At 46.6% G+C, this 14,102-nt stretch overlaps 2 protein-coding genes across 2 annotated transcripts; one reads left to right on the top strand and one right to left on the bottom strand.

Moving 5' to 3' along the window:
- Window positions 1-452: 452 nt before the first annotated feature.
- NIFK (nucleolar protein interacting with the FHA domain of MKI67) lies at window positions 453-5,345 on the bottom strand. The gene is made up of 6 exons (XM_082314090.1): window positions 5,157-5,345; window positions 4,948-5,073; window positions 3,950-4,058; window positions 3,021-3,232; window positions 2,240-2,320; window positions 453-993 (listed from the first exon to the last, which is right to left on the bottom strand). Exons 1-6 carry the CDS (start codon window positions 5,301-5,303, stop codon window positions 823-825), a joined length of 846 nt encoding a protein of 281 aa, XP_082170216.1. The 5' UTR covers window positions 5,304-5,345; the 3' UTR covers window positions 453-822.
- Window positions 5,346-5,419: 74 nt separating this feature from the next.
- Window positions 5,420-14,094, top strand: TSN (translin). The gene is made up of 6 exons (XM_082314091.1): window positions 5,420-5,743; window positions 5,825-5,918; window positions 10,331-10,427; window positions 11,246-11,361; window positions 12,061-12,140; window positions 12,490-14,094. Exons 1-6 carry the CDS (start codon window positions 5,678-5,680, stop codon window positions 12,724-12,726), a joined length of 690 nt encoding a protein of 229 aa, XP_082170217.1. The 5' UTR covers window positions 5,420-5,677; the 3' UTR covers window positions 12,727-14,094.
- Window positions 14,095-14,102: the final 8 nt, after the last annotated feature.

Below are 14,102 nucleotides of genomic sequence, written 5' to 3' on the forward strand. Positions count from 1 at the left end.
TGTGTCCCCCACAGTAGGGTGCACTCTCAAACACAAATCTTTTGCCTGCACAGGGAAAGGAATGCGAATCTTGAATGCGAGTGGCTTCAGCCATCTTCCTCTGTCTCTTACCACCTTTCTAATCCCAGTTTTTTCCAAGTCCTCTGCAACCACTCCCCTCAGCGAAGGCCGAGTTTCCCAGGCACTGCTGAAAGCAGGGTTGAAAGGCACTGGCCCACTCAGGCAGCGCAGTGTTCTGCCTCTGCCCTGGACAGCGCAGGCAGATCTTGACTGCTCACAAACAGGAGATGAAATTCAAGGTGTGTCTTCCTTGGGGAAAAAATACCTCACGCTATTTGTCTAACGATGTGAGAACTCGCATGAAACGCAGACATTCAGTTAAATGGAAGAACCACTACCAAGAGCCAACACAGTTCAAAAACAGTTACTTTTTTTTTTTTTTATAACCTGTCGTTAATTATAAATGCAAGATACAGCCCACATCAGCAAGTTCTGAATGGACAGCCTCACATTTTATCTTTCAAAACAGCCAGCGCTAGACACAAGTTACAGAATTAACTGAAGGTTCTGTTGCGACTGTAGGCCTGTCACAGCACGGGCACTTGTGAGCACAAAGTCAAGAATATCTTCAAAGGCAGAGAAGACTGTAGGTCCCCTGGTGGCTAAACAGGGGGAGGATTTGTGAATAGATTCCTTGCCTAGGAAAGGCTGAACCAGTCTAGTCATGACGAACCAAGCCAGGGCAGCAGAACCACTAGAAGCTCCGCCTTCCCAGTTTTTGAGTTGAGGAAAAACATGGCTACAGCCATCAAAATTTTAAGTCTATTTCTTCAGGTTTGGTGTTTTTCTTGGCTGCTTCTTTGGTCTCTGCACAGCATTCTCAACACTGGCAGGGGGCAGTCTGAGGGTTATTTCATTGTCCTCTGCGTCATCATCCACCTGAGCAGCTTTCCGGCGCTCGAGCACTGTTGGAGTGCAGACTGGAGTAGGATCCTGAAGAGATCAGAAAAACACGGTTCATTGCAAAGCCTCTGCCAGAGAAAGTTGTCACTGCCTCTGCAGTACCACACGGCACCTCAGTCCAGCTCTCCTTCAGAACTTCCACACATTAGGGAAAGTTGTTTTTATAACTAGCTATTTTTGTAGACAGTATTTTTTCAGACAAAAGTGTCATCTTCATAAAAGTATATGTGAAAGGCAAATGTAAATTAGTTCACATTTTCTAACATGTCATTATGCACATTTGCTTTCTAAACTTTCTATTTCCTGACTTAAAGCACTAACAAAGCCAAGAGGAAAAGAACGGGGGGGGGGGGGGGGATGATATGATGTATATTTGAGACTGACATACAGAAATGCCACATTCAAGCCCACAGCAGAGCTGAAACATCCCAGCTTCATTATCTCACTAAGTTCTCAGAACTCAGTTGATTGAATGTATGGTACCCTGTCTTCCCCGCAACCAGCCCTGTCCCAATTATCACAAGTAAATCCAACAACATTAAAAAAAACAAAACCAAACTCACAACAGTGATGAAACAAAACAGAAATGTTAATACCTGACAGACTTTTCAGACTGTCAGTGCTCCGAATCTCAGTCTTGATGACCTGAGCTTTCCTTTCACCCTACTGCTAGTTTTAGCTAGCATTCGTTTTCAAAATACTGGAATACCATGCCTGGAGAGCACGAGGGAGGAGGGACACGGAGTATGTAAATGGGGACAGACAGCACCAGACTGTATTAGTGGTTCAACTTCCTTTCTTTCAACACCGACTGGTACTATAATGTAGCGCAGACCAACAGAAGGATGCCAGCAAGGAGATCATCTTCTACCCGTCTGAAGCACAGACGTAGGTGGTGCACAGGTGTCTGTCCCCAGCACCCCGCGCTTCTCCCGCCTCGAGTTACTGCTGAATAGCAGAGGCCGACAGCAGACACACCGCGGCCTGAACACACCTCGGGACAAGCACTGCTAGTTACAACGTGCTGAGCAGAAGCCTTCGCTGCTAAATACTCCTAAGAGAAAGAACTGAGAGGATCCAACCACCCTCCCCCGTTCAAGAGTGTTAATCCGTCTCAAAGGAGCTACTTTTGGCACAAAAATCTCTCCAGCAAATGCTACCCAAGTTTCCAGGTGTTGAAATTAATACGAAGGAAACAGTTGCAGACCTGAAACATCTGCCCCAGTGTGAATGGAGGGGTGTGGTGCTGGGCAGCACCAGGGCTGTTCGGTCTTACCTGGCTGCTCAAAGAAACGTTCAGTTTTGACTTCTTGGATGTTTTCAGGTTTTTTCTCTTTATGGAAAGCTCCTGTGCAGCCTAGGAAGCAAGACAGATCAGGTGAATCACTACAAACCTCCTTGTGTGAAGATGCAAACAGTCACTTAACAGCATACAGAGGTTTCTTTGCTTCATGGCTACAAAATCTTTGCTACAGAAATTAGGTCTGAATTAATAAAATGATTTACAGTGCCACAGGGGTGATCTGGTTTGAACAAAAATACCCAAAGCAATGTAAGAAAAGCTGCTACTGTGCATTTAAAAAAATTACTGTGTTAAACAGTATTGCTTAAAATTCAAGCACTTCACCCAAGCATTCTGCAAATGAGCAATACGCTTGGTTAGTTTAGGCAAGGCCTAGGGATGGAAGCTGTAGTCTTGGGACCCGCCTTCAAATACCTACCCTGGAAAAGCCCTGTTGCTCTTCTGTGATCTACAGCCAAATATGAAAACTACAGGATGTCCAACTGTTTATACTAACAGAAGAAAAGGAACATCTTCCCTTTGCTGTCACTTATTTACTTCTCTAAAGGTAAACCCGCATGTACATATAGTACAACCCAGCAGCAGCACTACACTAATTTCCAGGAGCTTCTATACAGTTCTTAACGCAAGTAAGTCTCCCCGGCACTCCAGCTCTTTTACCAGTTCCACACAAAACACATGATTTCCTTGTATTTAGCACCACCTTAGGAACATGTTTTGCACGAAACACTCATCGAAACGATGCCAAACTTACAAATCCTGGGAAGTCATAATCGAGCCCCTTTTCAGCCAGCCTCTTCCGTAAAAGTTTCTCCTTTCGTAGCAGTCGCTTTGTCATCTTTGCCTTCTGAATGAGTGAACGTATCTTATTGTACCGCCGGACCGCTGGCTGAGAAGGCTTCAGGAATATTTTGTTGCTGTTTTTGAAGAGGTTTTCATGGACCCTTTCAGGAGGCATGAACTGACCTGTATGATAAACATGTGACATCAAGTCATAGCAGAGCAGTACATATACACTTCTCACCACGTGTACTCACACGACGCTGTTCAGTTCTCATTGTAACACTACCCACTGCTACGGCAGTGCAATAGTACAGCGTTTTATGAACAGAGAAAATGGAAAGTAACGAAACACTCATTAGTAGGAGAACTGATAATGGATGAATGGAAGAAAAGAACACTTTTGCAGTTTCACCCAGAAAACAGACAGAAAACCTTGTGTTTCAGAAGTTGATGCATATATAGCTCATACTCCTTTACAAACCAAATGCTGCTATCACTATGTCTGAGAAACTTGCTAATTTCATTAATCTTTCAATCAAAAAAGCCCCTTATGTCTGACTGTACAGACAGCAGCTGCAACAGTTATGAATGACGAGGAATTTCCACGTAAAAGGAACTGTCTCCACAGCAAACCCCACCGCTCCCTGAGATTTCACATTACGCAATTGCACAACAAGCATTACCAGCCTAGAGGAAAAAACAGTAACAGCGACCAAAAGGCTGCTGAGGATGTTCTTTACACGTGAAGAAAAGGAAGAAAAGCTCAGCCCCACAGAAAAACCTTTTGGGACAAAACTTCGTAAAAAACCCTAAGATTCTCCAAACAGTCCAAAAACATAACACAAATAACTATGAATTTCCTTTGCACGTTAGAGGACTTACACTTCAGCTTATACTTACACTTGAGCAGTCTTTCAGAAAACAGGTAGTTGTTCATTGTGTCTGCGACAATCTTAGCCACGTCATCGGACTCAAACTCTATAAATCCATAGCCTTTGCTAGCTCCAGTCTGCAAGCAGCAACAGAAAGAAACCTGAAACAATGCTTCGATACCTGGAGAACTACATTAAAATTATGTTATGCTTCTGAAGTCATAGCCCATTCTCAGCTAAACACAAGTAATTTCACAAAGTTCCATGAAATCATTAAAAGCACCGGCTTTAGTCCTAAATTGGTATGGCGTTATTCATAAGTATCTATTTGAATATGAAACAAACTGCTCACCAACACCTATTTCTTAAAAAAAAGCTGCCCTGCATTGCTGTTATTCTGTTGCTGTTACCCAGCTTATATAGCATTATAATGCGACGCTAAATCCAGAAATGAGAAGAAGTTACATTTATTGAGCACAAAGCAACAAGAAAGCTAAAACGGAGTCTTTTCCATGACATTTCATGCTCTACCGTGGATTAGTGTATTCTGGCAACGCTTCTCATAGAAGTGTATTTACTTACGGAAAAAGAGGGGATACATTAACTGTCGCTGAACCTGCCCATTTGCAGCCCAGAGGCAACGCCTCATACGCTGTCCATCAGCCTGATACTCGTTTTGGAAGTACTATTTTTAAGACAAGCAGTTGAGCACGGTGCCCCCCTCCGCCCGCTCACGAAACTGCAACGCAGTTTCCACGCGGTGCGCAGGAAGGCAGCGCTGCAGGCAGGCGGGCAACGGCAACCGCGGCTGCCGAGGACACCTCGGAGAGGAGTCAGCTCTGCTGGTTCGCCGCACCGGCAGCCGGCGCAGGGAAGGAGCCTCGGGGGCTCCAAGAGGTTGCACGGCCCCGCCTAGGGCAGTCGGCTGTGGGCGCACCGCTGTGTCCCAGGCGCCTGACGAGCGGCAGCGGCGGGAAGGCCAACGGGCAAGCGGGGAGGCGGCCGGGTCCCGCAGCGAGGCCTTACCTTCTTACTCCTCGACAGCCGGAGCCGCCTCACCGTCCCGAACTGCTCAAAGTACTCGTGGATCTGCGGCTCGCAGAGCCCCCGCGGGAGGTGCCCCACGTACACCACGCCCGGCGTCAGCTCCTCCTGCGGGGCACACAGCAGCCGCCTCAGGACGGGCCCGGGCCCAGGCCCAGGCCGCCCCCGCCCCGCCACAGGCCCCCGCTCACCTTGGCCGCCCGGTTGTTGCGGACCCGCTGCACCTTCTGCTGGAACTCGCGCTGCAGCCGCGGCTCCAAGGCCAGGAATGACGATGCCGGTGCCGGTACCGGTGCGGGCGCGGCAGCCGTCGCCGCCACAGCCTCAGCCACCGCCATGCTTCCCTCCCCGCCGGAAACACGTCACTCCCCTTGCACGCGGTGTCGCGCGGCGGCGGGGCGCGCAGGCGCAGAGCGGCGGGGCGCTGTCTCGTAGCAACGGGGCCCGGCGCTGCCGGGCGGGGCGGTGGCGGCGCCTCCCTGGGCCCGGCCCCGGCCCCGCTGCACCGGGAACGCGGCCCCGCCACACGGACACACAGACACACCCCCACCCCCCCCGGGGCGAGCAGCTCACCGCGGGCACCCGCCCGCTCCGCCATCTCCTGGCGCCCCTGGCCGCTCAGGCAGTGCGCGGGGCAGCCGCCGCGCCGGCGGCACGGAAGGCCCCCCGTGGGCGCGGGAGGCCCCAGAGGCGGGAGGCGGCGGCGGGCACCATGTCGGTGAGCGACATGTTCATCGCGCTGCAGGGCGTCCTCACCGCCGACCAGGACATCCGTGAGGTGGGCGCGGGGCCGGGGCCGGGCGGGGGCCGCGGGGCCGGGCCGGGCCGGGCCGGGCCTGACGGCGGCCTGTGTCCGCAGGAGATCCGGAAGGTGGTGCAGGCGCTGGAGCAGACGGCCCGGGAGATCCTCACGCTGCTGCAGGGCGTGCACCAGGGAGCCGGCTTCCAGGACAGTGAGTCCCGCAGGGCCGCCCGCAGCCGGCGGTGGCGCCGCGCTCCGCCTTCCCCGGGGGAGCGGGGAAAAGCCCTTGGGGGGAAGGGAAGGGGGTGCCCCCGGGGTACCCCTCGGCCACGGGCGGCCCTGCTCCGGGTGTCACGGGCGGGCGCTCCGGGGGTGCCCTGCGTGGGCTTCTCAGGGGCTGCTGGCGGCGGGGGGGCAGCTGGGAGGCTTCCAGCCAGAGGAGCAGAAAAGGTGCCGCTCATCCTCGGGAGGCGCCGGGCTCTCCTCTTCTCCCTCTCCCCTCCCCAGCTCGGTGTCTCGCTGTCTCAGTGCAGACGAACGCTTTCTTTTTACAGCTGCTCATTTTCTGGGTTGTTGAATTGGCTCATAGGTTTCCCACTAAGTGACACGCACGTAGATTTTTATATTCCGCTAATACTAACGTGACCTGTTGGACCTTTGTATCTGTATCTCCTTCCTCACCTCTTCTCCCTGCCCCGCAAAAGGCTGCAGTGCTCTGAGGGGCGCTCAGGGTGGTGTGGGAAGCGGGGGCTTTGGTTTGGTTTATATGAAACCGACTATGTGTGTGTATATAAAATCTGCTTAATAGTCCAAAATATGAAGGGAATTTGCAAAGGCTGATAGAGTAGAAGCAGTCCTTGATGTACGTTTGAGTGACAACTGGAATTGTGCTGCTGTTTTTGAGGTGTGGGTTGTAGCCAGCCTGGTTCCTTGCTTTCAATCCAAATTCGTTTAAGGTGTTAGATGTAATGTTTCTGGGCCAACCTGCTTCCTGCAGGGCATGAGAACACTACCACAGACCTAGACGCCCAATGTGCTCTTTCTGCTCCCCCATCTCCACTTTTAGACTTACTGATGAAACTACTGGAAGAAACAGTTTTTTCCCTTAAATATGTGATTTAAAAGCTATTTTTTCAAGTCAATGAATATCTCCTGAGAAGAAACAACCATTCTGACTTTCCTGGAAACTTGTTGTGACAGTTGTTTTGCGTGGGTATCCACTTCAGGGGTTGCTTTCCAGCAGACCAGTGTCTGGCTCAGTGTATTTTCACTTGATTTTTAATTCTGGGAGAGAGCTGGTCCTGGAACTTGCAGAGTCTGAGAAGAGATTTGGAATAGTTAAAGAAAAGGGGGGGGAAAAAAAAAAAGCTCATCTTATAATTCTTGTAATACCAAAGATAATGAATACATGCTTAATAGGTTAGGAGTTAACTCATGATAATAGACCTGTCAGTTTGTCATCAATTACAAGTATAATAAAGAAACTCAATAAAGGTTTAGATTAATAAAGGTTTACAGCAGAATGATATAATGCTAATTAACAGAACGATTGTTAGGGGGATAAAGAGCACTTGTCAGCTGTCGCATATTTAGACTACACTTTTATTTGATAATGGTTGTAGTTCTGCAGTGTAGTGCTCTTAAAAGGCTGTTTGGCTTACTACAGCATCTCCTGTGTTGAATCAAGGCCACATTTTTGCTAAGAAATGGGAGTGATTCTTCCTGAGTAGATTAAAAAGGGATAAATGATGACTTTTTTAACTGTGAAAGAGAGGATTATTCACTGCAACAAAGTTCTGGCTAGACTTTGTACCATCAAGATTTTTTTAGCCTTGTATTTATTTATTCCAAGCTGTAAGAAACACTATTAACATTATTAATAAACTATGTTGAACTATAAAATATTAAATGATAAACTATATAAACTAATAACTAATTAATAAAAAAGCAAAAGTACTATTAATTACTACAAGTTCACAGGTGACAGTAATTAGTGATGCTTGGTGACTGCAGCTGTATTGCTGTGGATGGTTTAAGCTGGTGCTGCTGCCAACAGAGGCTGTGTTGCTTGTTGTGCCCCCTCCCTTCTGCCAGCATCAGCGGGAGACGGCTTTCTCCCGCAACCAGCAGAAGGGATCCTGATGGTTGGTCCTTTGTAATTATTCTTGCATCAGCAATTGAGGCAGAGGGATGAAAACTCAAGGAGACAACAGAGAGCCAGTGAAAACAGTTAACAGGTTTGCACCATCTGAGCAATCCATCCTACCAAAGAGAAGGGTAAGGGGTGGCATGAGCTCTGTTAGTAGAACTACCGGGTAGTTGGAAGTTCAATGGAGGGCAGTTTCCTATGCTAGCCGGTGGTATTTAAAACGTTATCTTGCACAATGCCTTTCCTCTGTTCTCCGGGGACTTAAAATACCTCTTGGCTAAACCTGTTTTCATTAAGTTTTTCATCTAACCTCTTTCCGTGTGAGGCAGCCCCCTACCCACAGACGACAGCTGTTTCACAGAGCCGGCTTCTCTGTGGTCTCTCCCTGCGCCAAGCACGAGACTGTGTTTAGCTGTGGGACAAGTGCTTTCAGTCGTAGCCTTTATTCAGCTGTGGGGATGGGAAGGAAAACCAGCAGAGCCTCAGGCTGGCAGCTGTTGGAACAGGGTCAGAGTTTCTCTCTCTCTCAGCTTCCTCTGCTCCCTGTCCAAAATGGAGTTTGAGAACTGCTCGGAAAGCTGTTCGGGGCAGCGTGTGCTGCAGCCTGCTGTTAGCTGACATGAGTCTGCTGTTAGGTAGGGTCTTCGGAGGCTGAAAGTCGACTTGGTATGTCTTTGCTCGTGAAACACATCGTGTCAAGTTTAGCAAAACATCGGTGGGGATATCCAAGGATGCACGAGTATAGTTTGAAGTTGGGAGGTTACGTGTGCATCATTGGGTGCTGTTGACTGAAACTTTACAGTAAAGATCGTTTATTTTTGTCCCAGGTTCCTTTGGCAGAAGCCAAAATGCAGATTTGTACCTTACTCCGTCCCCAGCTGCGACGTGACGGCTTCCATGACGGAGGCAGAGACCATAGCTCGAGGAGAGGGTTCAAAGGGCAGCTGTCAGTGAGCTGCACACGTTTCCTTCATTCTGGCTGCCACACAGAGCACTTTCAACTTCTGCTTCCTGAAGCTTTTAAGTGCTCTTTTTTTTTTTTACATTGAATTGACGTTTTATTAATTGAAAGAAGTTTTTAAACACACTTAAGTGACTCCTAGTAGGGCTTGTTTGATAAAAATAATTCATCACAGCTTTCAGATTTGGCTTCTATGGATCTTGTTTAAATAATCCTAGCTTCTATACATCAAGATGCAGGAGAGCCTGTCGGGCTGATCTTCTGCCTTCCTTGGGTCATGACCAGGATTCCTGAGTGGGCTGCAGTTAAGAAGTACTGGTTTGATTAGTTCTGTGGGGGCCTGGTACTGCGGGTGCGGTGTGGCTGTAACTCCTGTCAGTAGACGGGAGGTGGCACTGGGTGGTACAGAAACGAGACCATTTCTCTGCAGAGGTACAACGTGCATTGGACAGGCTGAAACCCAGTTTCTTCAAATACATTGTTTAAAGCAGGAAATGCAGTTTCCTGAAGGGATGTTGCACCTCATCTAGCCTAACTCTGATCAATAAGAAAAAAAAAAAAACCATAAGATTTTAAAATGGAGAAAGAAAAGTTGCTTTTCCTTTGGCTGCATGAGTCGTTTGGCGGTGCTGCTTGGTGTGTGTGCTTTCTTTGGGGCCAGCTGCTGTGCGCAGTGCTGTTCTGTTGCTCATGGTCTGGTTGTTGCTTCTTCTTCTAACCTGCTGCATTAGGGCACTCTCCAGAACATTTTGTTTCTCTTTGTGTAACACCTGTGCAGCCCAGCTGGCCACCCCTTTCCCTTGCTCCATCCACGCAGGTAAAACTCAAACAGTCCTGCTATCAGCTCACGCCTGATCTCTGCTGCGTCCTTCCTTCTGCGGTGCCGCCTGTAGCCCTGCCACTCCAGAGCGCTGCTGCTTGGGTGGGCTTGTAGCACAGGGCTGTAACCGTGTCACTGCTCTTGCTGGCTCCCTCCCTCGCCCCCCAGTATCTGTTGCTGTCGTCTCAGCTCTTCTACTTTTAATAGACCCTCGAACAAAATTGCCGCTCGTTGGTTCAGTCCACGGGCAGGCACCACATCGACTCTGTGTTCCACCATTCCTGCCTCTGTCCGTTTGTATCCCCTGCTGCCTCTTGGTCCGTAGGCTGTGTGACCTTTCCAGTGTTTTCTTCTGTCAGTGCCCATTACAGAATGGGTTCTTCGTCCATGACACAAGTTTTATAGCAGCAGTTATTAGTCATGATTAGCCGTGATTCTTAAATAACACCAGGGCATCTTGTCTCATGTTCAAAACTAAGGACTAGAGCAGATTAGACAGCCCAAAACTCACCAGTATTTCTCATTTACCTGTGTGACTCATGGTGCGACTGAATATTTCTTGGATTGGTTCGAATGTCAGACGACTATCTGGGACAAGAAAGGAGCATTCATAGTGCTGTCCACATTAGAAAACTCTGTTTACAAAACCCTGTTCTCTGTCAAGTACTGAATGCTGTGCTGTTTGTTTTTCAGTACCAAAGAAATGTCAGAAGGCTCGCGAGCACTTTGGTACAGTGAGAACACAGCTGGAATCTCTGAAGACCAAGTTTCCTGCTGATCAGTATTACAGGTGTGCAGGATCACACACAGCCAGACATGGATATGGGAATTCTCTGGGCATGTTTGGCATCATTTGGAAGAATGATTTAAAGGTTTATGGGCTCAACGCTTCTTTCTGTTTGAAAAGTAAATCATGGTAGAGAAGTGTGAGGTTTTTATCAGCACAGATAAAAAATGCTTTTGCTCAAACACTTTATTTATCACTTTTCACTAAAAATACCCAGTATTAAATTCTTTTTCTAGAAACTTTCTTAAAAAAGAAAAAGGAAGGTTTAAGAAATTGATGTTTTATTGGAGCTGCCCTTGTTTCTGGGAGCAGAGCATTTGCTGCTCCATTAATTTCAGTTAAGTTAGGTGTGGGGCATTTCTGAAAGCAGAGCTCTAAATCTGTCATGAAATGGCTGTTCGGCACTGCAGATGCTAAATGAAGTTGTCACCTTTGTGTTTTGTTTGCTGCCAGAAGGGGACAGTGTCTAGCAAGAACATTTCAAAGAACAGGACTCTTGTCAGCTCAGATCTGCTGAGGGAAGATGGGAGGGAAAGCCCTGGTTGTCTCGTGGGCACGACAACCTGAAAAACTCCGTGAGCTGAGTAGGTGTGTGAGAGGCGCGAGCAAGCGCTAGCGTCCAGCGTCGTATCCGGGGGGTGAAGTTCTGGAGTACCAAGGAGATGACTTTAAGCTGGTGTCGTTTTGATAAGCCAAAAATATTGCAAAGTGCTATGTGTAAAGGTGGAAAACATAAAGTATACATAATGCATGCTTGTTCCCTATCTCTCCAGCAATAGATGTTACTTATTTATGCCTTGACTTGGTGTTTTCTTCAACAGATTTCATGAGCACTGGAGGTTTGTACTTCAGCGGTTAGTGTTTCTGGCAGCGTTTTTAGTCTACTTGGAGTCAGAAACGTTAGTGACCCGAGAAGCTGTTGCAGAAATACTTGGGAGTAAGTTAATGTTGTAACTGAGGAGAAAACACTTGTGACATTTTTAGATGTTGTAGCTTACAGGGAAACAGCAGAACTTCATTTCTTCCCAAGAAACAGGTTCCAAAATTTATCTGGTATTTGATTTCATTATCTAAACAACAAATTGTTTTAGAAGGTGGAAATCAGCAAACCTAATGTAAACAAAAGTATTTATTAATTAACAAGTTCCTCATCAATGAAGATTATTCATTCAAGTTGCGTAAATCTACCAAAAGAATAATATAAAGATGAGAGTTTATTTTTCTCACTTTTTTAAACACCAAAAGCAAAAAAGTGTGGAAAACAGATTACATTCTGATGCTGTAAGAGAATTGTGTCCTCCCAGAGCAAAGCATTTGGGGAAAAAAAAAAGGGGGAAAATATTTTTCTAAAAAATGACTACAGACCCCTCTCCTGTATATTGATGTAAATTCAGTTATTCTGCTGGATCAATTATAAGCTGTTGCACGTCCGGTTGAGGATGTACGAGATGCTAAATCAAAATGCTGAGAAGAGGCAGTAATTACATCACATACAGGAAAAGGCTGACTTTTATTTTGTAATAATATTTCATAAATTTGATGTTTCAAATTAGCTCCAGTAAACAAATGCAATTTCAACTCACTGGTTTTGCTCGTGTTCAGTACCACCTGATTACCACTCTCTTTTTCATCTTAGTTGAAGCTGATCGAGAGCGGGGCTTTCACCTGGACATTGAAGACTATCTTTCTGGTGTGTTAACTCTCGCCAGTGAGCTGGTAAGGAAGATATTCTTGCATATATTTGGACTGAAACTGACCTAAAGAAAAAAGTAATGTGTTTTCTAACTTTCCCAAGTTGTTCCTGGAAGCTATGATACATAACGCCTTGATCTGAACTTCTAGCAAACTGCCTCTCTGTATGCCAGAGTTGTTCCTCACTGGTATTTTAAGACTTAAACTAGTCACTAGATTGAAAATCCAGGACTATGGCCAAAAAAAGGTAGATATAGGTAACCTGACTGCCTGGAACAAAACTGCTTCCTTTGGTAAAGGAACTGACGGGAATAGCGACGTGATCTGGGTGGGTTCCTCCGCTGATGTTCTCCTGTGGGCCTTCCTCCCGTAGGCCAGGCTGGCAGTGAACAGCGTCACGGCCGGTGACTATTCTCGCCCTCTCCGCATCTCCGCTTTTATCAATGAGCTGGATTCTGGCTTCCGTCTCCTCAACCTGAAGAACGACTCCCTGAGGAAACGTTACGATGGCCTGAAATACGATGTCAAGAAAATTGAGGAAGTGGTTTACGACTTGTCGATCAGAGGACTCAATAAGGAAGCAACAGTTGGTGCGGGTGGAGAGAAATGAAGGATGCTCGTTGTAACAGCATCATTGATTACCTCAGATGGTTGCCAATTTAGGAAGCATGCTAGTGAAGCCTTCCTACAGTAGTTTAGAAGAACTGCAGCTGAAAGCTGCTCTCTATTTTCTTACAGAAGGTGTAGTACGGGTGTTAGATCTCAAAATGTTTTGTAAAATCACGTCTAGATTAGGGCAGGAGGCGCTCTGTTTCCAGTGGAATTCCTCTGTCAGGACACGGGGTGCCGTTCTGCGCACAGCAGCAATAGTAGTCGCTAACTCCCATGAGCTCAAATTCTCGTTAGTTCTGTAGTGTTGCTTCACTGCTCTGGCAGTGATGTGCTTCAGCTGTCCCTGCGCACACCCCTTTCAGGACGTGTGCACAGCACGCAGCTCAGTGCAGGTCCATGTGATGTTTTAAAGAACACAGTGTGTAAATACCTATATGGTTTTTTAAGACACTGATTTTTTTTTTTTTTTGCCTTTCTGTTTCTTCAATTTTCACCTATGTCAGTAGGTTGAACAGATTTGCATTACTGTTTTTTGCATAACAGATCTTTTTAAATGGCTTCTGTTAATGTACCCCCCTTAGCTGAGAAATTAGTGAAAATATTCCTGAGAATGTCTCCATTGGAACTGGTGTGTTGCACCCGGGCACATCGTGCTCTTTTTCTCTCTCTTTTGTTTTTTTTCTTTCCTCCAAGATTTCTGTTACCAGGGAGAGCAAGGTTTTCTCAAACATCTGCTTTCACTGGCTGGTATTTGTTTTACTGACATGAGTAAATGTTGAGTTTTAATATGATCGTTTGCCTTGAGAACTCGGTGTAACCAATTTTTATTTTTTTTTTTAACTACCAAGGTTTCCAAATAGAGAAGCGTTAACTGATGAACTGCAGGTAGCGTCTGAGTTTTAACAACCTATGTAGGCCACAGCTGTACCTGTGTCCTGGGATTAAAGAAAAAACCCACACCAAAACTATAGTTCATGTAGTAAAATGTTTGTATCTTCAGAAAAGGGGAAATTACTAGTTTCACATAATTTGCATGCGAGATGTTTGCAAACACCAACAGCCTCTTTCATTTGTGTAAATGGAGAGACTCATACCTCCCAGGGAGTGTGTTCTCTTGTCCTAAAGGACTTTGAGTTTCGCCATTCTTCTCCTACTTCTGGTGGTGCAGTAGGGTTAAAGAGAAAAACAAATTTACTTAGGAGGAGGAGTATTTCCAGAGGATGAACACAAACAGTCAAGTTTATGTGGGGTTTGTTAGTGTTTCATTTTGTTAGGAAAGATTTCCCACTGTTTCAGTTAGGGGTTTTTTTGTTTATTGGAAGAAATGGTTTCTTGGTTATTTTGGCCAATAAAAGCTGTTCTTTGATTTTGGTC

Source organism: Platalea leucorodia (assembly GCF_965183815.1).
Source record: "Platalea leucorodia genome assembly, chromosome: 5".
Lineage (NCBI taxonomy): Eukaryota > Metazoa > Chordata > Aves > Pelecaniformes > Threskiornithidae > Platalea > Platalea leucorodia.

What these genes read in the sequence shown, in the direction of transcription:
- NIFK (XM_082314090.1), bottom strand. Translation starts at nt 5,303, where the DNA reads ATGGCGGTGGCTGAGGCTGTGGCGGCGACGGCTGCCGCGCCCGCACCG. An exon ending in ATTATGACTTCCCAGGATTT is followed by an intron (nt 2,321 to 3,020) that starts GTAAGTTTGGCA and finishes CTTGCTTCCTAG; the next exon opens with GCTGCACAGGAGCTTTCCAT. An exon ending in ACGTTTCTTTGAGCAGCCAG is followed by an intron (nt 994 to 2,239) that starts GTAAGACCGAAC and finishes TGATCTCTTCAG; the next exon opens with GATCCTACTCCAGTCTGCAC.
- TSN (XM_082314091.1), top strand. Translation starts at nt 5,678, where the DNA reads ATGTCGGTGAGCGACATGTTCATCGCGCTGCAGGGCGTCCTCACCGCC. An exon ending in CCTGCTGATCAGTATTACAG is followed by an intron (nt 10,428 to 11,245) that starts GTGTGCAGGATC and finishes TTTCTTCAACAG; the next exon opens with ATTTCATGAGCACTGGAGGT. An exon ending in TGTTGCAGAAATACTTGGGA is followed by an intron (nt 11,362 to 12,060) that starts GTAAGTTAATGT and finishes TTTTCATCTTAG; the next exon opens with TTGAAGCTGATCGAGAGCGG.